General features: G+C 36.9%; 1 protein-coding gene across 1 annotated transcript in view; it reads left to right on the forward strand.

Annotated features, from left to right (window-relative positions):
- Positions 1 to 25,601, forward strand: part of LOC117410928 (mitogen-activated protein kinase kinase kinase 5-like) — a 70,442-nt gene that overhangs the window by 10,208 nt on the left and 34,633 nt on the right. Inside the window, exons 2-6 of the mRNA XM_034017889.3 lie at positions 9,109 to 9,248; positions 15,617 to 15,640; positions 21,439 to 21,632; positions 22,873 to 23,041; positions 24,146 to 24,252. Coding sequence (XP_033873780.3) covers positions 9,109 to 9,248; positions 15,617 to 15,640; positions 21,439 to 21,632; positions 22,873 to 23,041; positions 24,146 to 24,252 — 634 coding nt within the window. The remainder of the gene's footprint in view (positions 1 to 9,108; positions 9,249 to 15,616; positions 15,641 to 21,438; positions 21,633 to 22,872; positions 23,042 to 24,145; positions 24,253 to 25,601) is intronic.

A 25,601-nucleotide genomic window follows, 5' to 3' on the forward strand; every position in this document is an offset into this window, starting at 1 on the left:
GCACACTAATTGTTACAAAAATAAAATATAGGTCACTTTCCCATTGTAAAAATAAAATGGTATAAAAAATATCCAATTTAAAAACAAACTTTCATAATGAAAAAATACAAAGGGTAATTTGGCAAAAAATAAATATTGAGGGTATTTTTACTAAAGTTTGTTACCCTGTTAACAATAGTTAAATATAGCTCTTGTCTGTGCCCTGTAATTAATTAAGGCTTTTTTAAAACCCTCTATGCCATGTGTTTTATAATTTAAGGTAAGCAAGTTCAACTGGATTTCATATAACAAGTTGTCCGCTGGTGACGTGAACATTTAATCAATGCATTTTTAAATGCTAAAAATAGTATTCTTTCAGAATTGAGATTTTCATGGAGAATTTGATGTGATTATCACACGGCACTGGTTCTGATTCACTCGATTCAGGAAAACAAGGTGTGCTGTTTTAAAGCATACACATTCTAACCTCTTTGGTGATAGCACACGTTTTACTAATTAAAAAGCAGAACTAGGTAAGATAGTGAGAAGGGATTACGCAAAAATAAATCATTCCACTTCTCTATATCGTGTTTCCTTCACTATTATGTTGTCTGCCTACTCGTTTCATAACGCAGGGAGCTGCTACTTGAACCATGTCATGCATAGCTATTTGCTTTTTTTTTTTTTTTTCTTTGGTGCAAAACTAACAGTTATCTACCGATTTTGTGTGTTCATTTTTTTACCATTGATGTTTTGGGGGGGAATAACACTGAATTACAAAACAGCAATGGTCATTGAAATGTCTATATAAATTATCAATGTATACACTGAAGACATGGAAGGAGTCGGAATGTGTATTGCACCATTGCATTTTAAAGTATTGCAATTTTAAGTATAGAATCAGATCTCCTTATACCATATATGATCATAGAATATGTGATTATGTGTAATGTGGTATACGTTATGTGTTTTTTTTTTTACTAAGCTGTAAATTTAAAATGGACATTTAAATATAGGTCTACATTATTTGAACGATATTCACGTGTGTGTGAAATAGCAGACAGCCAAGCCAAAATTTTAAGTACACAACTAGATAATTGTATCTGTTAAACTCATTTTAAACTACCAGGCAAGAAAGCCCGAGTGCAGTCCATGCAGTAAATGGGTTGAAGGCACGAAAGGAAATATATTATTTGTAATAGCACCGGCAGTGAAGTACCGGAAAGCAACTGAATTTTAATCTAGTTCTGTTTTAAATATTTTAATATCCCTATATGTTAATACTACTGTATATAAGCATACACAATAACCAAAAGATATTAAAAATAAGAAGGCTAAAAAATAATAAAACCATGTTACAAAATAAATTCTTTGTCTTGGAGAAGCTGTTCAAGTGGAATGCATAGTTAAGGACTTGTATAGCTGTGTGCACTGCCAAGTGACACACTTCAGGATCTAGTGAATACATCAGAGAAGTTACGGTATGGATTTTAGGTAAAGAAAGTTACAAGCTGCAAAGTAACTTTGAACTTGATTGTTGTTTCATCCTTCAGTCTTATTTCTTTGAACTGTGTGAGCTCACGTTGAATAAAAACAATGTGTGAGAAAATACATCAATATCAATATTAATAGACACATTTATACAAATAAGGGATCATTACTGTAAGAAATGTTACATTAAGAGCAGGTGTTAATTCTAGTTGATTAATTCTACAAATGTACTAACTAAAAGTGGCTGAGTGGCTTTGAAGAGATGGGGAGTGCGAGGCAGATATATTGTTGATTAAAACTGTGGATTTGTTAACGTCAGACCAATTCAACAGAAAAACGAATACCATTTCATTAAACAACAATTAATTCATTAGTATTACACATTTCAAACGTAACACTTAGAAAAGGGCTTGCGATTTCAATTTAGCATTATATATTGTTTGCTAAAAGTAGGGTAATACAATTATTTATGTAAAACTTCTTTTTACATAATTACAAATTGTGACAAAGCTTTATTTACAGTATAACCTTGAACACAGTTCTGGCTTCCTAACACGATACCTGTATGTTTATCTTTCTGCGGTTTCCCTTTTCCGTTGGGAACACGGCATATTTTAACAAACAATGCAAAACAAAAATAAACCCTAGGTCGTGTTTTGGAGTGCTAACTAAACTTAACAGGTTCCCTACTGTACCTTTAGTCAGATGCTATTCTGGTCTACTGGCTTTAAATACACATCACAGATTGAATATACTACTTTTTTTTAATGCCCACCGCATTCAGGTCTATGCACAGTTCCTTACCTGCCCACAGAGCTATTGTCTTTGAAACTTGTCCTTATACCTGTCTGGCTTGTTAAATTACGAACAGATGCATTAGTTTAACTGATTGCCAGTCAATCAGTGTTCTTGGATAGCTATGGCCTTATGGGAGATGTAGTTTTTCATTCCTCCTTTAAAAAACTACAATGTTTATTTCAGTAACAAAAGCAATTTCATCATTACTTTGGAAACCTCCATCAATTATATGGACGTCAAGAGTCGATATACAGTGTATTAGGAAAAACAGGTGGAATTATAAAATGTAGGCATTTCAGTGTTCAGCAGTCATCGTGTTCACATTAATCTGATGTCAAGCAAACAAAAGAGTTTGAGGATTATAGTAATTCAAGTCTGACAGTACTTTCAAAGAATGAGCAGGTGCACCAAACTAGTTTATCAAGCTTATATATATAATAGCGTAAATGCATGTGTGGCTGGTGCTGCTTGCCTGGGGGATCTTTTCCATTAAACAAGAATAGCAAGTCATTCACAGCAAGGAAACATTACGTAACCTAATTATAGTTAATGTTTAATAGTTAATATGTCTTGCTTTTCTTTTGCCATTAACAAGAAATGTTGTTTTGAATACAGTAGAAGTAAAAATGAAATAATATGCTTCTACCCACTCCTGTCAGAAAAGCAGAAATACTAAATCCATACATCTAAAGGGAACTATAAATGCAGCACTGTGCTAAATGAAGATGTAATTGTGGTTGTTCTATGCAATCGTGCTGATGATTTGCAGAGGAAATTATGCAAACAGCTGCCCCTACTTGTAAGCTGTCAAGTCAATCCAATTAACCTGTATGTCCTGTCGAAGAATCTTCAGTACAGTGAGAGGTGGAGGTTTCTCATTCCCTTAAACTAGTCTGTCAATGGCCCCTTTATAAAAGCTTATCATAATAAAAGCATAGCAGTGTGATAAAGCATAAGTAAGCATTGTAAAGAAAGGTGAGGTATGGTAAATCAAATTAATAAACCTGGCAATCTATGGTAAATGCATAGTTTAACCATGGGAAAAGCATGGGACATCTGCTCAAATACTGTGATGAACTTTTATAAGGGGCTTGTTGATTAATATAGTATAAGATCATATTAGCTTTGTACTGTTCTAAAATCATTGATTTCTGTTTCATCGTAGAAAAGTATAGCTAACCCTCTCGTCTTTCTGCTTACATACACCATTACTGCAGTCTCTGAGTCATTTCAAATCATTACAACAGCTGGAACTGCTGGAATGGTTTTTTTTAAAATAGTTATCACTGACAGTCAAATATTCTTCATTCTGGATATTTAATACATTTTATTTTTCTTGAGTCGTAATTCCATTGGTATGATGAAAACCATTTTATAAACCTAATAAACTGCACAGCTCTTTTTATTAAACATGATCTGTGCCCAAGGCCCCATGCTTTGGTACAGTGTAATCTCTTGTTTTTGATACACATACTGTTATATATGTGTACAGTCTAGCTGTTTTCCAGCTATTATGACAAAACATTGGATGTTATTATGTGTTATTGGGGCTATGGGATTAAAAGGAGCAACCAAAAATACAAAGTCTGACCATTTAAATGTACTATGCCCTTTGAGCTTCTCCATAAAATCAATGTAATTGGTTTCATTTCAAAACTATTAGTTTTGCCTTGAAAGAAGGGTAAATAAAAAAAAAAAAATTACATACTGTCCCTTTTGCAGTTGTTTAGAATAAAGCAGGTTTTGGTCAAATAAGATTCAAAACCTGCTTTTGCTTTTTGTTTTCTGATTTAATCTTTGAAATAAATTAACAATTACAAATGTTTTAGAATTTTTTTTTTTTTTAATCCGTTTTGCAAAGAAATCTGAATCTGACTTTTTTTTTTAAACAAACAAAAAGTGAAGATTTATTTTTAGGAGAATGCTACCCTCTCAGGCTCTTGCATGATATCTTGTTTGACATACCAGTATAATTCAGGAATGCCAGTAGCTGTTTTAGTAATATAAGGACTGGTAGGAAATGTGTACTTTGGCTCCAAAGTATGTATAAATTACAGTATTTTCCCACAATAGTGTAGGGATGCAAATGAAATGCACTGGGGATGGGTGATGTTGTTTTTACACACAGAGATGCTTAAGACTTTTAATTGTTTTCAACAATTAAAAGTCTAGGTTATACATAGCACGCAGTAGACATTATCATACCTGCATTGGCTTACAGATCTGACGTTGCCTTCTTCAACTGTGATGGCAGTGATGATAGTCCTAAACTAATGTACCATCGGATTGATGGTGTCCTTTAAAATTAGATTTGTTATATTCCCCGGAGTACTTTTTGCCTCATAGTTTTGACACAATGTGACTCAAGAAAAATATCACTGTTCACAGTGAATTGGCACTAGACAAAACACCAGGTGAACAATATGTGTGCAGTAGCTACAAGATGACAGTTAGTATGAAAGTATTATTTTCTCAGTCAGCATCAATACTCAACAAACCCCTCATGGTAATATGTTGTGTCGAGGTAGAGTGATCCTTCTGCAGTTTGTTCTTTCTAACAGGAAGATGTTTCTTGGAAGCACTTTTAATATTTGGCTCCAGGCTTCTGCATTAGTTGTGCTGTTTGCAGTGAACAAATAACACAAAGCTATGCAACACCCAATGCCCCCGTGTGAAAAAGTAATCGCCCCCTTAGACTCAATAACTGGTTACGCCACCTTTTAGCAGCAATAACTGCAACCAAACACTTCCTGTAGTTATTGATTAGTCTCTCACAGCTTCAACTCAGTGACATTTGTGGGTTTTCGAGCATGAACTGCTCGTTTCAGGTCCTGCCACAACATCTCAATGGGGTTTAGGTCTGGACTTTGACTAGGCCATTCCAAAACTTTAAATTTCTTGTTCTTCAACCATTCTGATGTAGACTTGCTTGTGTGTTTTGGATCATTGTCTTGCTGCATGACCCAGCTGCGCTTCAGCTTCAGCTCACGGACGGATGGTCTGACATTCTCCTGTAGAATTCTCTGATACAGAGCAGAATTCATGGTTCCTTCAATGATGGCAAGGCATCCAGGTCCCGATGCAGCAAACCATCCCCAAACCATGACACTACCACCACCATGCTTGACTGTTGGTATGAGGTTCTTACTGTGGAATGCAGTGTTTGGTTTTCGCCAGACATAACTGGGCCCATGTCGGCCAAAAAGTTCCACTTTTGACTCATCTGTCCATAGAACATTGTTCCAGAACTCTTGAGGATCATCTAGGTGCTTTTTGGCAAACCTGAGATTGAGCATTCATGTTGTTCTTAGTGAGCAATGGTTTCCACCTTGCTACTCTGCCATGAATCCCATTTTTGCCCAATGTCTTTCTGATGGTGGAGTCATGAACACTGACAGCCGAGGCGAGAGAGGCCTGCAGATCCCTGGATGTTGTTCTAGGGTTCTTTGTGACTTACTGGACGATTTTACGCCTTGCTCTTGGAGAGATTTTGGCAGGACGGCCACTCCTGGGAAGATTCACTACTGTCCCAAACTTTCTCCATTTGAACAACATGGCTCTGACTGTGATTCTGTGGAGCCCCAGAGCCTTAGAAATGGCTTTGTAACCCTTTACAGATTGATAGGCATCAACAACTTTTTTCTGGAGGCCTTCAGGAATTTCTTTTGTTCGTGGCATGATGTGCCTCTAGAACCTGTGTGCTGACAACTTCACTCTGATGGTAAGGGCCAAAGTTAGTAAGATTTATATTGGGCTGGGCTGGCCCAAATCAGGCCTGGTTCTTAACCAAAGTACTCAAACAGCTGACCCTAATTATCCCTTTAATTGGGTTGAGTTAACTAGGAGGGGGCAATAACTTTCACACCTGAAGATTGCAAGTTTGATTACCTTGCAAACTTTGGTGTCATTTTTTTTCTCTCAGACTCCCTCTATATACAACCCACAAAAAAATCTGACCAAATACTATGTGAAAAATGTGCAAAAATGCAGAAAATCAGACGGGGGGCAAATACTTTTTCACAGCACTGTGTGTAATTTTATATATATACTGTAGATAGATAGATAGATACACACACACACACACACACACATTATTCCATAGAGTCCTTTTAGAGGGTACTGCTTGAAAAAAAAACAAAAAAACATTGTATGCCATTAAAGGGTTACTCGAACTTAGGCCAGAGCCATGTAAGTGTTCTTGGAATCTGCAGTGGTTCATTTTCATTTTCCCCAATGTGATCTCTACTCAGGGGTGAATTGTTTGCTATGAAAGCTCAACAGGGATTGTGCGGTTAGGCTATGTCACACGCACGTTGTAAAGGTGTTGATAACGTTACTTTGACCTGCTAGATTTAAAAGATCTGTACTGTTTAGCGGAGAGATTCAGAATTTTTTTTTTTTTATATATATAACAGTCTCGCCGTACTTCAAATGCTGGTGTCTTTTTTTTAAAATTGGAAAGCCCCATTAGGTCTAAAATTAAGTTCCTTTCAGTGATTGAAACTTGATTTTTGCCACTAATCATGCTCATGATCATGCTATTACTAAATAAAGGGAAGTAGCAATGTATTCCAGTTATTGCTGTTTTGTACTAAGGTTTTTTTTTTTTGTTTTTTTTTTTAAACAACCAGACATAAAATAACACATTTTCAAAGTAGGCAATCACTTCTTGATGATCATCAGATACATACTGTTCCCCTGAGAATGAATCCTAGCCTATTAAACAAATACTGTAATAACTATAACTCGGAAGATCAATGCTTGGAACATTAGGCAGGTGTGAAATCTTTGGAATGTGGTGTCCCACATTGCAGTGAGATAGAATAATTAACTTTTGTTCTTCAGTTTAGTGCTAATAAGCTTTTGCATGGGAAGTAGGTCCAGTAGTTAATATGTAATCCTTAGTTAATCCACAGAGCAGATACCATTAGTATGCAGTCACAGTGTGAGTGTCCTCACTTACTGATCACCTCTAGACATTCTGTTTGATCTTATATTGCCCATACAAATTCAATGGCCTTTTAAAAGTTGCTGACTCATTGTATGTGCCATTTTCAGTATAGTAATGACAATTTAAATAATGTTTTTGGAATGTGGTAATTAATCATAAATAACTCATATTGAAATGTATACAGAACAGCCTGTTAATTCAGACCTGGGCATACATTAACTGTCATTGTAGAAATGACGAGTGACATATCCCATTTCCAGCCCTCTCAGATGCTGGGAGAGCCGTCCAAAAAAGCTCTTTTCCTCAACTGAGGTATAGTTTGCTTCGCAAATGCAAACTGCTTTTATAAGGGACAAACTGCACAGGCCACCTGCTTCATTTCAAATTACTATACACATCAACTTTGCTTTATTGTTTGTGATAGTATTTAAATTTTGCTGTCTTATCCTTAAGAGTTAAGATTGTGATAAGCTTAGGCTCACAAGATAAGCAGGTGGATATATGCATTTGAGAAGGTTAAGTGGTAAGTGAAGGGTAAACTTTTATGTTGATCAACAGGATGCTTGTTTGAAAATAAAAAATCTGTGAGACTCGCGTTTGAGAAATTAATGCACGAATATTAATGTGTTTACATGCATGAATCTGTTAACCTTTACTTGTATTATACTGTAAGTGCAACTCATTGTTATGCATACATTGACAAGCACTGTCTTGGTTGGTATTCTGAATCAGTACACTAGCCTGCATAAGCTGAAGGGACATCTTGATATTCTGCCCCTCAGTACTGCTCAATTCACTGTAAATGTGCAATCATTTTAAAATGTCACATAAACAAATGTATGCTTTTCAACCTTTCCTATGTAAATGTTCTTTTCCCGGTATCATTTTGTTTAAGAGAATGTCCTGACGAGATGTACAGCATGCCGCTAAAAGTTTTTGTTTTTGTCATTGTAAGCTGTTACAGCATTGAACAAAAAGTTCTGTTTTCCCCGAAATCATTTTATGTTCACCAAACTAATCAAAGCATTGTAAAGAAGGGCCTCTCATTCATGTGAATACCAGCAATTGGTGTCTTGTTGTTTTCCTAACAGAACACATTCATTATATGAGGCTTCTCTGACATAAAATGCTGCATATTCGCTCTGACGTAAAACCACTTCCTGATGGTAATAAAAAGAGCGGTCTGCAGCAGGGTGGAACGCTAGACAATAAGGGACACCCCCTGATCTTCATCTTTCAAAAACAAGCTTTTCTTCTGCACATTGTATTGTTTTATTATTGTGTTAGAAAACTGATTAAGCTACCGAGATCGATGTATTATTAATTAATCAAATGTATTGTCAAATTCTTTCATAAAGGTTTTTTGGAAAGTATGACCACCCTGAATTCCATTCCAATTATATAATCACAGTTGTGTCAGTGCCAGTTAATAGAAACATTGTATGTTTGTTAGATGTGTTTAATAATAGATGGCACAGCACATTTTTTCCAGATGCTGTAGTAGTCATGGCACTAGCGGGAGTTAATGGACAGTTGTTTCTACTGTATGCGTTGGAACAGCAGTTATTTACAGACTACATACTCAGTTTGACATTTACATGGGTTAGTCTTGTTTTAATGATATGTACTGAATAGTTTTTCCTGCCAAATATAGATGAAAAGGATGGTGTTCAAAGACATACTGTAAACTCACCACATGGACACCTCTGCATCATCTTCCTGCACTCCACTGACAGCACAATCTTAACATTTCTGCAAGATTCTGTCTTTGTGTGTCAATTAAAAGTACCACAGATAACATTCTTTTTGTTACCATATTTGCCAAATAAATAGTGATGCTATGAAAAAAAGAACTACCTGACAGGAGGATTTGTTTGTGTTTTTTTCAGATATTGCTGTTGTGGAAATGACTGACGCATTCCGCCAGCCTTCCCTTTTCTACCATCTTGGAGTGAGGGAAAGCTTCAGCATGGCCAATAACATCATTTTATACTGTGACACCAATTCAGATTCCCTTCAGTCTTTACAGGTACAGTACATACATTATTTTAATACACTAAACTTATTACTCACTTTAATTATGCAATATATGTTTCCAATAGGGGTTAAATAAAAACAGTATGTACAGTAAAAACATACATGTTGATCTATGCACCAAAAGGAGAAATCAAGTTAAATGGCATTATGGGGCAAATGGGAGCCATGACTGTCATCTTATAAATACTGTAGTTCCACAGTGTAACAAGGGCACAAAATATATAGTGATGTCTGTGCTTAATAAAAGAAAGGGGAAATTAAAAAACAGAAAAACAGACCGTCATTAAACCTGCTGCGGAAATAAAAACCAATTTGCATAGTAAGACCGGGTAGGTTCAATGAATGTCTAAAACAAATACAGCAAACAGGAGACTTACAATCTAGCAGATAGGGTAGGAGAGTATAAGGGAATAGCCTTGCTGAATGAAGCTGTGGCCTAGGGTAGGTTGAGGAGGTAACTCAAAATGTCTGATTTAAAAGCCTTTGCACACTGGATCCGTTCCGTCATTTAGAATCCGTCATCATAAAAGGTTGTCCGTCAATCTGTTGCACACTAGATGCATTAATATTGTACTTCAGAGCGCTGATGTGCAGTAGAGGCTCTGTAATAAATATACCTAGTTTCAGTATTTTAACAAACTAAATACAATTCTGTTACTTACATAACTTTGAACACAAAAAAATGTTAAAGGTAGTATAAACTTAATGATCAGAAAACGCTGATGGAAAACGTTTGCTAATTATTACGTTTCTACTAGACTACAATAATGTTACGCAATAGATAAAAAAATAAAAAAAAACATATCATATTACACAACACGGTTGTCACAGCATCAGGGACCATATGAACAATATTTAATTTTTCAAACACTCACTCCTGTAATAAATATATATCTAAAAGTTGGGAAGCTAGCAATGAGCTGCCGAAAAAACTTTCCATCACTTTAATGTACTGCCCCTCTTTTCTGACTGTTTTTAAGCCCTGACTGCTCTTCTTCCCTGTCACGCTTCTTTCTGTGATATGTCTTTCCAGGTTAGGCCATTGACTCTTTACTTCCTCGACTACAATTGAAATATTTAGTATATGCTTGTAATAACCTATACTGCACAAAATCCATGTTTTCATGTTTTGTAATACATATCATTCATGCCCAAGTCCACGACAAATCTTTGTTGGATTTGTCATAAAGTAATTAGATTTTCCATTTTGTTGAAGGTACTGCAAGAACCCATGTGTGTTCAAGTCATTTTTCATTGGTCAATGTCATTTTTAACGCATGTCAAATCGGATCAAATCAAACTTATTTCGATTCCAAAATTGACACATAACCGTCGTACACCAATTACAGACTCAGTGTGCAAGGTGCAATAGGGAATGCACATGATTGTTTTTTACTGTTTAGACGCACGTTAAATTTGGATGAGTTATCGGATCCCGTGTGCAATGGCCTTAAGTCGTAAAGATATAAATAGACAGATGAAGCTCACACACTGCATAAGTAGTAGGAGATACACGTGTGGTGTTACAATTACATGTAGCTGCAGAATTGTGTTAAAGGAATACAAAAAAAGTTCTGTAGAATTTTAAATGAATTTGATCATGTGTGTACAGTAGGTAGTATGTCGAGGCAAAATTGATTGATGACCTTTTATTGCATTAACAAAAATGTACTGCATACTGTTTTACCATACCTACCGTAAATAAGTAAGTACAAAATCATAGTTACAAATGTAAAGCGTGTGTGTGTGTGTGTGTGTGTGTGTGTGTGTGTGTATATATATATATATATATAATAAAATATCTGCCTTCTTTAGCTTGACAGTATAGGGGCCACTTTAAAGTAATTTTACACACACACACACACATATATATATGTATAAATTTATTTTCTAGGTATTTTTAGGGGGTCCTAAAAAGGAGTGTGTTTTTTATATATACAGTACTGTGCAAAAGTTTTAGGCAGGTGTGAAAAAATGCTGTAAAGTAAGAATGCTTTCAAAAATAGACATGTTAATAGTTTATATTTATCAATTAACTAAATGCAAAGTGAGTGAACAGAAGAAAAATCTACATCAAATCAATATTTGGTGTGACCACCCTTTGCCTTCAAAACAGCATCAATTCTTCTAGGTACACTTGCACACAGTTTTTGAAGGAACTCGGCAGATAGGTTGGCCCAAACATCTTGGAGAACTAACCACAGTTCTTCTGTGGATTTAGGCAGCCTCAGTTGCTTCTCTCTCTTCATGTAATCCCAGACTGATGTAACTTAAAAAAAAGGATGGTGAGTAAGTAGGTTCAAGAAACTGCACAGAGTCCTTTTCTTCAATCAGTTGTTAGGTTTATTGAAATATGCAGGGAGTCTGGTCCCAGGTACAGGACAAACAGAATACTCGTTCTTACAATTGTTGCATGACATTAAATACCCTTCTGTATAGATGGTCCACCTCCTCTTTCTCTGACACTTAACCAATAGAAAAGGTACAACTCATTATCCTGTTACCATATATTTCATTTAGTGTGAGTGTGTGTGTGTGTGTGTCTGTGTGTCGACCTCTAAACTCAGTGCATTCTTCAGACCCCTGGTGCCACAAAGGTCCATACATCTGGTTTTTGTCATCTTCCTGAGACCCTTTGATTCCAGTGGCATTATCTCTTTGGATCTCTCTGAAGTCTTAGAGCCTGGCTCCTTCTGGTCCCCTTGAAAACTAGCTTTATGACCCCCTCATAAACCACCTGTTTAACTAGTTTTATACCCCAGTGGACTCCCCGAAGGGCAAACTTCTTTCATGTCAGGGCTGGAGATCAAAGGACTTGTTTGTACAGCCGTGTGCTGCTGGCCAGCCATTGCTCAATGAAGCTGCTATTATTTCTTGCTTGCTCGGAGTCAATGCAGTGCAAGTATCTATATACCCAGAGTATATAGCCAGCTTTCATCTATCACAGCAGTGCTTGCATTTTTGGAACTAACAGTTTTTTCTATCCAATGTTAAATCACTTTTCAGAAAAATAACATGAATACAGCCGTCATTCCTCATGCGTAGCAAACTGCTATTCAATACTTGTTCCATGTTTTCCAACATAGACAGACTCGATGATGTTGAGATCAGGGCTCTGTGGGGGCCATACCATCACTTCCAGGACTACTTGTTCTTCTTTACGCTGAAGATAGTATGTTTGGGGTCGTTGTCATGCTGCAGAATAAATTTGGGGCCAATCAGATGCCTCCCTGATGGTATTGCATGATGGATAAGTATCTGCCTGTACTTCTCAGCATTGAGGAGACCATTAATTCTGACCAAATCCCCAACTCCATTTGCAGAAATGCAGCCCCAAACTTGCAAGGAACCTCCACCATGCTTCACTGTTGCCTGCAGACACTCATTCGTGTACCGCTCTCCAGCCCTTCGGCGAACAAACTGCCTTCTGCTACAGCCAAATATTTCAAATTTTGACTCATCAGTCCAGAGCACCTGCTGCCATTTTTCTGCACCCCAGTTCCTGTGTTTTCGTGCATAGTTGAGTAGCTTGGCCTTGTTTCCACGTCGGAGGTATGGCTTTTTGGCCGCAAGTCTTCCATGAAGGCCACTTCTGACCAGACTTCTCCGGACAGTAGATGGGTGTACCAGGGTCCCACTGTTTTCTGCCAATTCTGAGCTGATGGCACTGCTGGACATCTTCTGATTGCGAAGGGAAGTAAGCATGATGTGTCTTTCATCTGCTGCAGTAAGTTTCCTTGGCCGACCACTGCGTCTACGGTCCTCAACGTTGCCCGTTTCTTTGTGCTTCTTCAAAAGAGCTTGGACAGCACATCTGGAAACCCCTGTCTGCCTTGAAATTTCTGCCTGGGAGAGACCTTGCTGATGCAGTATAACTACCTTGTGTCTTGTTGCTGTGCTCAGTCTTGCCATGGTGTATGACTTTTGACAGTAAATTGTCTTCAGCAACCTCACCTTGTTAGCTGAGTTTGGCTGTTCCTCACCCAGTTTTATTCCTCCTACACAGCTGTTTCTGTTTCAGTTAATGATTGTGTTTCAACCTACATATTGAATTGATGATCATTAGCACCTGTTTGGTATAATTGTTTAATCATACACCTGACTATATGCCTACAAAATCCCTGAATTTGTGCAAGTGTACCTAGAAGAATTGATGCTGTTTTGAAGGCAAAGGGTGGTCACACCAAATATGGATTTGATTTAGATTTTTCTTCTGTTCACTCACTTTCCATTTAGTTAATTGATAAATATAATCTATTAACATGTCTATTTTTGAAAGCATTCTTACTTTACAGCATTTTTTCACACCTGCCTAAAACTTTTGCACAGTACTGTGTGTGTATGTATATGTATATGTATATGTGTATATATATATATATATATATATATATATATATATATATATATATATATATATATACAGTGCCTTGCAAAAGTATTCAGACCCCTGACCAATTCTCTCATGTTACTGAATTACAAATGGTACATTGAAATTTCGTTCTGTTTGATATTTTATTTTAAAACACTGAAACTCAAAATCAATTATTGTAAGGTGACATTGGTTTTATGTTGGGAAATATTTTAAGAAAAATAAAAAACTGAAATATCTTGCTTGCATAAGTATTCAACCCCTGTGCTGTGGAAGCTCCCAGTTTACACCGATGAAAGAAATTGCCCTAATGAGGACACAATTACCTTACCATTGGCCTCCACCTGTGAACCATTAAAGTTGCTGTCACATTTTCTGGATAAAAACCCCACTGTTGAAGGATCATTGGTCAGGCTGGGAATCTGAAGGAAAATGAAGACCAAAGAGCATTCTACAGAAGTTAGAGATAAAGTAATACAAATGCATAGATTAGGGAAAGGGTACAAAATAATATCCAGTGAGCACAGTTGGATCAATAATCAGGAAGTGGAAGCTGCATCACACCACCCAGGCACTGCCAAGAAAAGGCCGTCCCTTAAAACTCAGCGCTCAAACAAGAGGGAGGGAGACTGGGAGAAGCCACAGAGAGGCCAACAATCACTTTGAAGGAGCTACAGAGTTCAGTGGCTGGGAGTGGAGTAATGGTGCACCAGTCAACCATATCAAGAGCTCTGCATAACACTGGCCTGTATGGGAGGGTGGCAAGGAACAAGTTGGAGTTTGCCAGAAAGCATGAGAGTGACCCAGCTGCGATGTGGGAAAAGGTTTTGTGGTCAGATGAGACCAAGATGGAGCTTTTTGGCCAAAACTCAAAGAACTATGTGTGGTGCAAACCTAACACTGCCCATGCCTCAAGACACACCATCCCTACAGTGAAGTATGGTGGTGGCAGCATCATGCTGTGGGGATGCTTCTCATCAGCAAGGACTGGGCATCTTGTTAAAATTGAAGGAAGAATGGATGGAGCAAAATACAGGGAAATACTGCAAGAAACCTGCTTCAATCCGCTAAAAAACTGAAGCTTGGGAGGAAATTCACCATTCAGCAGGACAATGATCCCAAGCACAAGGCCAAAGCAACATTGGAGTGGCTCAAGAACAAAAAGGTGAATATCCTACAGTGGCCCAGTCAAAGTCCTGATCTCAATCCCATTGAGAATCTGTGGCACTATTTGAAAATTGCGGTCCACATGCGTCGTCCAACCAACCTGAACAACCTGGTGCAAATCTGCCAAGAAGAATGGGCCAAAATCACTCCGACACTGTGTGCAAAGCTGGTACATACTTACCCCAAAAGACTTAAAGCTGTTATTGCAGCGAAAGGTGGCTCTACCAAATATTAATGTGTGGGGGTTGAATACTTATGCATGCAAGATATTTCAGTTTTTTATTTTTCTTAAAAATATTTCCCAACATAAAACCAATGTCACCTTACAATAATTGAATTTGAGTTTCAGTTTAGTTTGAGTTTATAAAATATGAAACAGAACGAAATTTAAATGTACCATTTGTAATTCAGTAATATGAGAGAATTGGTCAGGGGTCTGAATACTTTTGCAAGGCAGTGTGTGTGTGTGTGTGTGTGTGTGTGTGTGTGTGTGTGTGTGTGTGTGTGTGTGTGTGTGTGTGTGTATATATATATAATATATATATGAGGGGGGGAGGGGGAAAATCCATAAAGCTATTTTGTACTTCCATTAGCTACATAGGTCTCAAATGTGCAGTTCTAAAAGAAGCATGTGAGTCGATAGGGGAATCTGATGAAATGACCCCGAAAGCACAAGAGACTAAAGCATGGCTTTTTTTTCAAACGTAATGTAGTATAAGCTTTCTGTTTTGAAATGAAAATGCATGTTTGCTATAATGTTTTTCTTTCAGATCTGCACATTTGAGATCTTTAACTTGAACAGATGCATGCTTTTTGTTTTACAGGAAATCATTTTCCAGAAGAACACTGTGAGTATACGTCTTAATAAATTATTTTAAATGTCTTAAGCAGCTGCTACTAGGTCCTCTTCCTAGAGCACTAGCTTTACATTGTTCTGGCCTTATTTCCCACAAGAATAAACATCACTTTGTTTTTCTTTCTTTTGGCAGTGCTCCATGCAACAATATTCCACATTTAGGCTCAGTGTTTACTCAGCTCATCCTCCTGTAAATCTAGTCTAAAAATGTTGTCTAGTTGTTAATCTGGTAAGGGAGTCTGAAAGAAAGAATATGATAATATTGGTAGCCTAGCTTGGCAGAGATAACAATTGTGTGTGTTTTCTCAGAAATCAGTTATCTTATTTGCATGTGCCATTAGTTTGACTAATGTATTGTTGCATTATCATCATCATCATCATAATAGTAATACATCCCATGTTTATTTTCCACGGGGGCCATAGAGGATCATGTTTACTTTTCTAAATAGTGAACGAACTCTACTTTTAACATTGCAGTCTTCAAGCATGTTATTTAGAGGTTTTCTCCTCTTTGTAGTTAATCAGTTGAATAGCACATTTGTCAGTCACTGTTATAGCAATTTCTGTTTTAATCTGAATGCTTCTAATTTTATTTGGACTTCTACCTGTTTGCAGAGGTAGAAGTCCAAATAAAGGGATTCATCCTCTTAAATGGTTTTAAAATCAGACCACAAACATAATATCAGCAAACTAACCCTTTACTGCATAATAATAAATACAGAAAAAGATGTTACATTCTATTCACCTTGTATATTGAATATTGCAGCGATGTTTTGATAATGCCGTGGGGCTATAGCAATACATCTCCAAAAATGCCCAACACATGCCATTTCCTGTTTTGGAAGAACATATTGGGGGATGGGGGGGAGGGAAAGAAATTTATAAAAAAAAATTCTGATCAAAAATAAAAGTCTTCAGTTAAACTGTAGGCTTGAATAGAGATGATTGGCTGTCTAGTACCTGCAGCGACTTGTGTTTCTTGTGATTTCAGTTTTGGTAGCAGGGTCAAAAATTTACCTTTTTTATTATTTCGGTCTTTTTTTATACTTAATTGTGTTTGATTTTTGTTTGTTTGTTTGTCATATGATCAGCTCTTACTAGATTTATCCGTGTTTTGAAATAATTCTGTAATTATCCTTAATAGTTTTTTTACATTAAGACAGGATGGCCATAATACAAACATAGTATTCACAAAATAGTAATAAAAAAAATGCTTCCCCAAGCGTCTCCGTGCGCCTCCGGGCGTTAAAATATTCATCCCGGGCGCCTCCCGGCTACATATACATTTGAATGTTGCTTTGGCTATTTTAAACAAACGGCCGATTTAAGCATTGTGTTTATGAAGCTTGCTTTGTTTAATTCAAATGCATTTAAAAGCTACAACAACACACAGCCAATATCTGCAAGCGTGCGCTCCAGCATATAAACACATTGCACAAAAAAAAAAAGGATTTCTCGACTGGTGTATTGAAACGTCACTGCTACACGCAGCTGACTGACACACACACACACAGGCCATTGGTAGAAATGTACAATACATTGTAATATAAATGTGATTTCCAGTAGTTTGTAGACATGTCCTTATGAACTGGAAATGTGGATCCTTAAGCCAAACAAAAAAATGAAACAAATAAAAGTATTATACTCCGTAATATAATCCAAGTTTTGGAAAGCTAGTTACATTTATGGTTCTGAATGTTGTTATAAGCAGTAGAGTAAACGGCATTACACTTTACTTTTAGAACAAGTTTCATCAATGTGAAACCAGTACAGACTGAGCTCCAGCTTTATTTTGGATCTTAATTCTTGGAAAATCAGGCGAGCATCAGATCGGCAGGTATATTTTCATTGAGTTAAAATAAGTAACTGCTGACTGATGTGCTCATGCTACAAACCATGTATTTGTGTTTTGTTTGGTTGGTGCATTGCTGTCATCAACTTCCCTTTTAAATAGGGGAGTTTCCATGTGTGTTCTAATTTTTCTCGAGACATTGTGCTCGAGCCAAATTAAAAATGACCCTATACATTTTGTGTTTCCATTGGCTCCGTTTATTTTATTCGAAGACCCTCTTTTTACCAGACATCATGCAAATGAAGGGAAAAGGAGGAGGTCAATATGCAAATTAGCCATGTGTAGAGTTCTCTTGCTGGTTTCGCAGACAGTTCGGGAAAATGTGGTTTCCATGCACAGAGAACAGGTACACGAGAATCTCACCTGGAAATCCATGGTTGTCAGGTGACATCTTGTTTGAGTGAAACTTTAAATCACAGTGTTAAGCTCATGTAATAAAGTTGTCATTTTGTAAATGCCTCGTGCCTGGTTGTTTTAATAATCTGTTTTACTGCTCTTGCCCAAATTGTTTTTCAAATGTCCATTGGTGGGGTGACATATCGTTACTAGTGAATAATATTTCATTTATTACATGACTTATTAATTAAAGAAAAAAGAAAATCATCAACACAGAGGTATATAATGAAACTGTCCAACCCAGCTATTGCAGATCGCCATGGCTGAAAACCGGCGGAGACTAGGATTATAGAGATCTGTGCCAGACACCTTCCACGTATGCTCCCAAGGCTGTCTGGATTGGGAGCAATGGACGTTTTCATGTGAAATGCGGGTTTCCGTGTGAAAATGGGCGTGGATTTCTTGTGTTTTAAGTCATGCTCACGAGTAAATGAGATTTGCCCTTTCCCTTTCTGCAGCCTTATTTTCGACCACAAACCTGATCCTCTCGAGCTGTGCACACACATTGTAGCTTCACGTGTAAGTAAGCACACATGGAAACTCCCCCAATGTCATATCAGGGGTGTGCAATTTAAAGAAAAAAAATTCTTGTCCAAGGGACAAAATGCTAGAAAAATCTACTTGTCCTTTTAAAAATGTACTTGCCCCCCTCCCTGTCGCACAAATTACACAATTAGTGATTAACCGGCGGATCTAGCCTTGTAGCTTGACTGGTTCACTAAATTCTTCAAGATGCACAAAAGGTTCCCTGTGACCTCACCTCACCTCAACAAATTTATAACATACTTTAAGGGAATGTTCCTTTCAGTGCAGTTTGGAACACATTTGCTAGTAAATGTAAGTAACAGACTAAGAGTATCAACTATAATAAGCAATACTTGGAGTTATTAAAATACAAAAATAGCTTCTGTTTGTTTTTTTCCACTTTCTCTAAAAGCTGAATTCAACTTGTGATGTACAGGTGTTTTACTTTGTAGCATCACATATATGAAAGCATTGCCAACTATTACTGCTGTTTTGTGGGATTCTGATTTTTCTTGACTCTCAGTTTTGTAACTGCTGAACCCCAGATTTTTAAAGGACTTGTGTATAACCTGTCAAAATACTCTGCATTTTTTACTGTTTTTCTACCAAAATGCACTCAATATTTACAGTAGGCTTGTGGTAAAGTGGTTTGCATTGCACAGGAATTATTTGAAAGAACACAGTTCACGGTTAAACAGCTCTTTATTTGGCTTGGTTGCTCGTTTTGCAACCAGAAATAATAAAACCTGGCTCTACACAACAATATGTATCGCGCAGGTAACCTACGGGGTTCAGTCCCAAAATAATAGACACTAAACAAAACACACACAAACACAACACGGTCACAAGTCCAGAGTGAGTACACTTAGTGAAAATGGTGATTTACAGGTTTATACATGCATAATGGTGAAGTGTAGGCCAGGTTTAATTGCTGGATGTTTAGCTACAGCTCCCGGATATTAGCCTTGTATAACCGACACAAATAACAGTTTAATAGAGAAACAAAACAGCACACAAAAATCCACGTTTTCTTTGTAATGCAGTACTCCTTCACTGGTCCTTTCGTAACCATAACAAAGGAACAGAGTGCTTTGCCACATCCCCTGATATTGTGACTCCGCCCCCTTTCTGGATGGCTGACTTCCAACTGACCCTGGAATGAACTCCCAAACCATCCAATCCAGGGCACTCTGTTCCTGTTATACCGCGCCCTCACAGGTCGGAAGGAAGATTGTTGACTAGGATTCATTTGCTGTCTGTCACAAGGCTCCAACAATTCTGCAAAGACAAAATGTTTTTTTTTTTTATTTATTTTGTTTATTTCTATTATATACTTATTTTTTTAAAATGGTGTACAATATTTTACAGCTATTTTTCCTCATCTAACATGTTGTCCCATGATGGCTAACTGGAACACTGCTGCAGCAGGATGATCCTGGTTTCATAGCCTGATGGCCTTTTTTTATTTTTATTTTTTTGGAAGGGCAACATTCTTTCCCTGCTCTACTCTCACTGAAAAATGAGATTTACAGTCTATTTTATTTCAAAATGATAATAAAATATTGTACAGCTAATCTCATATATAAGCATTTCATTTCTGTCATTATAAACATATGTCAATCTTCACATTTCACAAATCGATGGATTGTGATTGTCCATGTCGCTTCTGTTCAAATCTAGTAAAATATATATATATATATATATATATATATAATATATTATTTTTTTTTGATATCACGTTTAAATCTAAAAAAATATGCAAATATGGTAAATGGCAAACTAGGTTACACTAAAACAGAAAGGAAAAAAAAAATCATTACTTTTGCCAGGGAAAGTTTGTCTTGAAATGCTTCTAAACGGTAAACTTTTTTTCTTTTTTCTTTTTTAAGCATCCCAAGTACATGCTTGACTACAAAGTAGAATAATTTGTATAAATTATACAAAATAATTGTTTCTAATCCGCTAGTACCTTAGCGACCTGGTGGTTTTTTGGGTTTTTTTTTTTGCTGCATTAAATGTCAGATTAGAAAGCAGTATCACTTATTTGCAAATTTACAAAAAAATGTAAACAATACCATAAGTTTAAAAGATTAGTCTGTGCCTTGCCGGAGGCTCTCTTGGCAGCCATTTCTGGGTTTCTTTGTAACCAATAGAAGATCAGCTTTTTCCACAGCTAGCCAATCAGAAGTGATAGGGATGGGACGTAAGCACTTTTTTAAATGTTTGTGTGTAGGTGCTAGATTTACGCAATTCCGTTTTCAGAAACTTGCGTGGCTCTCTAGAATATACCCGGAGTGTTTTTCAAGCAGCAGAACCAACATAGAAAAAATAAATAAATAAAAACTATTCGTCAAACAAGCAAAATATAACGGCAAAACTTGTCCCGGGTGTCGGGCGATATGAATTGCACACCCCTGCAAAAAATAAGAAAAACTGAAAGAATTTCCACAAAGCAGACACACCTCAACATATTTTTTACTTGCGTTGGTCTACACAAATCTAGGGCACATTGTAGACATAATTACTATGTTATGCACTGTAAGTCTTTGAAGACAGCACTAAAATAGAAAATTCTAAGCCAGCTATTTACCCTCATACGGTTTTCCAAAAGAAAGCTACTGTAGTACCAGTACATTTTAAATCATTGTTGCTGGACTTCTAAAAGTAGTGCTGGGAAAGATTGGACTTGACTAGCTGCTTACCTACAGGAACTTTCTGTCTTTACTTGGGTCACTGTGTTACCAGGTGATCAATAGTATATGCAACTTGAAGAACTCTGTCCAAACATTGTGAGAAACCTCACTCCTAGAGAGAATTTAGTGAAAGTGGCTAGTGGCCATACTTATGAATGTAATAATACCAATGTAGCTTTGATTTATATTCTATCTTTCTGCAAATGCAATGTGTACTAAATATTATTTGACAGGTTTTTTTTTTCTTTCTGCCGTTATAGTATGGCACTAACTTCCTATTCTGATAAGAGTAATATCTAATTTTAGTTTGTTTTTTATCAACAGTCATGCACCGGAAATTACAACTTTATACCATATATGGTAACACCACACAATAAAGTCTACTGCTGCGAGAGCAGTTTAATGAAGGGACTGACTGAATTAATGCAGCCAAGCTTTGAGATGCTGCTTGGGCCAATCTGTATGCCACTGGTAGATCGTTTTACTCAGCTGCTGAAGGTCTCACAGGCCAGCTGTTGGTAAGTGTTGCTTGCTACTGTAATACTGTAATAGGGCAGCAGTATGGAGTAGTGGTTAGGGCTCTGGACTCTTGACTGGAGGGTTGTGGGTTCAGTCCCAGGTGGGGGACACTACTGCTGTACCCTTGAGCAAGGTACTTTACATAGATTGCTCCAGTAAAAACCCAACTGTATAACTGGGTAATTGTATGTAAAAATAATGTGATATCTTGTAACAATTGTAAGTCGCCCTGGATAAGGGTGTCTGCTAAGAAATAGAAGAAAAAAAACTAAAAAAAAGATACAGTAATAAGTGGGTGCTAGTTACAGATGAGTCCATGCTAAGTACTACCTTACTTTTAAAAGTAGGGGTCACTGGAGTCAAGACAGCTGCATGTATGTGACCCTTATAAACTAACTTGACTAAAAGCATGTGGTGATAATGATAAAAAAAAAAACTGCAAAAGGGGTTCATATTGATAATGAAATGTACATTATAAATCAGACAAAAAATCCTGTTCTGCTACCCCCAAGAAAAGTACTTATGGCCTCATAAAAAAATTTGCTTCAGAATCAGAATTTCATCCATTTAAGAGCAGATATCGATTTGCTTGTATTTGCTCTTTAAAAAAAAAAAAAAAAAAAAAAAAACTGAAACAAGTGGAAGTAAACCTGTGAAACTGGAACATTCTTGTAGTGCTAGAGTTTACATCACTTACATCAAAACGATTGTTTTCTGTAATGCAAACCAATGCATACTCTTGCCATGGCGAGTACCACCAGACTCCATTTACTTCACTGGATTCCAACCAGATCGTCCCAGAAATAAAGGATCATTTCTTCTGTAAGGATATTGGTGTCACCTGGATTGGTTGTTACTTAGCTTCATGAAAAGTTAGTAAAAAGGGGTCTGGTGAAGCTTTTTATGCCTCTTAAAAAATGGAATTTACCAACAGGTTTGCTAAGCAATCTAGAATAATATATTCCTTCTAGTTATGCAGCTCTTAACAGATGTTTCAGAAAGCTGGTTCAATGGCCTTGTAAATCATGATTCACCATGGAAAGAAAGACATTTGGTTGTATTCAAGTCCTGACCTTTGCTCCTTTACGATCCATTTCTGTCTTGTATCGATATTTCTGATTAATATATTACAAACAAGCTCCTGTTACAGGTTATATAAACCTTATGTTGTGATAACAGCAGCTGTGTTAAAAAGCTATTTGACCTTGCATACTCTAATCAGAATGTGTTCCACTGCAGCCAGTATTTCCGAGAATCTATTCTGAATGACATCAGAAAAGCCCGGGAACTGTACACAGGCGTGGAGCTGGCTGCTGAACTGGCAAGGATACGACAGCGCTTGGATAATGTTGAGTGTCTCTCAGCAGACATTGTTATTAACCTACTTCTATCCTACCGGGATATTCAGGTACTAGTATAGGCCTCAACAGATGGATGTACTTTACAACCAATAAGCACAATAACTGAAGTGTGTCTGATATGTAAATAACATTGATTGCTAAACACTGAATGATATGATCTTTTGCGGGGATGGGAATTAGCCTGCTATTCCACAGCACTTTTAGCCATTGAAGTTTTACTGTGAGCTTAATTGGGCCCACCTTTTGTCCAGCCCAGCATGCACTGTTTAAGCTTTGGTGTGTCTAAAAGTGCATACTAAAACCAAGAATGGATCAAACTCTTGTCTATAGCAAGTTTGTGTGTCCTGTCTTTTATTGGCTAGCTTTAAGAGACGGTAATACAGCAATTGCACTCTAAATAATGATCTAATATTCAATGATTAACCAAAGCAATTCAATAAATTGTCAGATATTACACTGGACAGATTGCAACCACATTGGCAAGACAGTAAACCGTTCACTGTTGTGACCTAAAAGTTAGTCCTTGCCCCTGGTCTATTGGCCAAAAGTGTGCATGGCCTGCAGTATGTTTTGTGTGCTTGAGTGAACCTATTTGGCCACCAGAATGATGTGCTGTTCATTTGTTTCTATGGGTCTTTATAAAAATAAAAAAATAAAGATATCTAAGACTATCCCAGTAGTATGCATAGCCCTCATCTATATAACATACAAAAAAGTAGTTAATTATCTCATTTAACCTGTTAAACCTGGATTGCAATGGCCTTCTAGGACCTTGATTGGACAACCCTGGATAAGGCCATTGTTGCAAAGTAAGGGTGATTGTTGAAACCCTCAGACAATAGTTTTTCTATGTGACAAAAATGATGTGTGTACCGGAGTTATGAAAATCAAACCCTGCCTATGTGTATTTTTGGTGTGTTTGTGTCTGTAAAATATGTACTCCTAGGGGGGGTCCTATATTAATTGAACTGCAGTAGTATTTAGATCAATTGAATAGACCCCAATATATCAAAAAAAGACCTCAACAGATTTCTGCTTGTCTGTCATTTTTATTAAGTAGCACATTACAATGGAGCAGTATGTTTCCATAGTCTTCCGAAAAATGTCTCATTCCTGATTTTCTTCTTTTTGTTTGTGTGTGTGTGTCTAAGGATTATGGTTCCATTGTGCAGCTGGTTGAAACTTTGGAAGAACTTCCAACCGTTGATCTTGTATCCCATCCTCATGTGAAGTTTCATTATGGTTTTGCACTAAATCGGTAAGAGCTGTTTTTTATTCAGTAAGTAAAAACAGTTTTTAAAGTGTGTGGTGTCTAAAAAGTATTAGCTGCTTGTTAACAATATGTATCCATTCTGCAGGACCATGTGTTATCTTAAGAGTAGCATAGGATATTAAAAAAAAAAATTACTGTCTTTAGGTTTTCTTCAGATGAATAGTGTTCGTATATAGAGTCCAGTTAGTTTAAGGCATGTCTTACATAGTCCTGGTGTACAATCACAAAAGCATTCCTACAACATTATTTTAATAGATCTAAAAAAATGTTCCAGTAGGTGATAACTCCAGCCTCTGTATTCTGAACTAGTACAGAGCTCTACAGCCTTTTTGGCTAAAAGAGCTGCAGATATGAATGGAATAGAATGGCCGCCTCTCGTTTGTAAACTTTCTTATGTTCTTATATACTGATTACCAGGGAGTTATTCCAGGGTCATAAAAAAAATCAGTACCTCAATAAGTAAGTTTTGGCTGGCTAAATAACAATAGCTACACTGCTTCTACAGACCACAGATTGTCCAAGCAGTCTTTCAAACCTGTTAAACTTCAAATTAGACATATTGTGGAGCTCTAAGTGCCATGTAGGGTTTAAGAGCCATCTGTTGGACAGCCCAATACTAGAATATAATTAGGGCTTCTGTTTTTCGGTTTTTATTAATTTCATTTTTCTGTGCTTATTTTGAGCTATTTTCGAGTTTTATGTAAATCGTTTTGCTTTTTTCTTTTCCTGGGGCTTTTGCGCCTTATATACTGTTGGAAATGATTGTTTTCGGTTACTTTCGAAATGCTTGGGTGTTTTCTTTTTCTGTCAAAATATGTATAGTAACTTATACTTGCACACTTAGGTTGTACCTTCTTTCCTTTGCTGTCTTCCACAATGAAATCCTTATGGGTATGAGCACATTCTTCTGGGGGGTTTTGTGTGTAGGCATTTTTTTTACATTTCGCCACAATTTGCAATTCTGTTTTAAATCCTCCGTAACTGTAATACAGCTTTAAATCCCGCAAACAGGCCTCCATTCCTAATTGTAATCTCGTTTTAAATCTCGCAAGCGAAGTCTCCAATAGAAATGTAGGGATTTGCTGCCACTCAGCTGGGGTGGGTTTAATGTATTCAGAACGAATCAATGATACAAGTCAGGAAGGAGGGACATTGCCCAGCTGCACTTGGAAAGGTAGTTTTTTGGGGGTTTTTTTTGCATGGGAAAGGGGTGAAATCAATGTGAATTGAGTAACCATTTCCAGTGTTTTTCCGGTGTTTATTGGATATACATCGATTTCAAAACCAAAAATCAGAAGCCCTAAATATAATCGATCCACAGTCTAAACAGGTTG

This window comes from Acipenser ruthenus, chromosome 6 (assembly GCF_902713425.1).
Source record: "Acipenser ruthenus chromosome 6, fAciRut3.2 maternal haplotype, whole genome shotgun sequence".
In the NCBI taxonomy this organism is placed as follows: Eukaryota; Metazoa; Chordata; class Actinopteri; order Acipenseriformes; family Acipenseridae; genus Acipenser; species Acipenser ruthenus.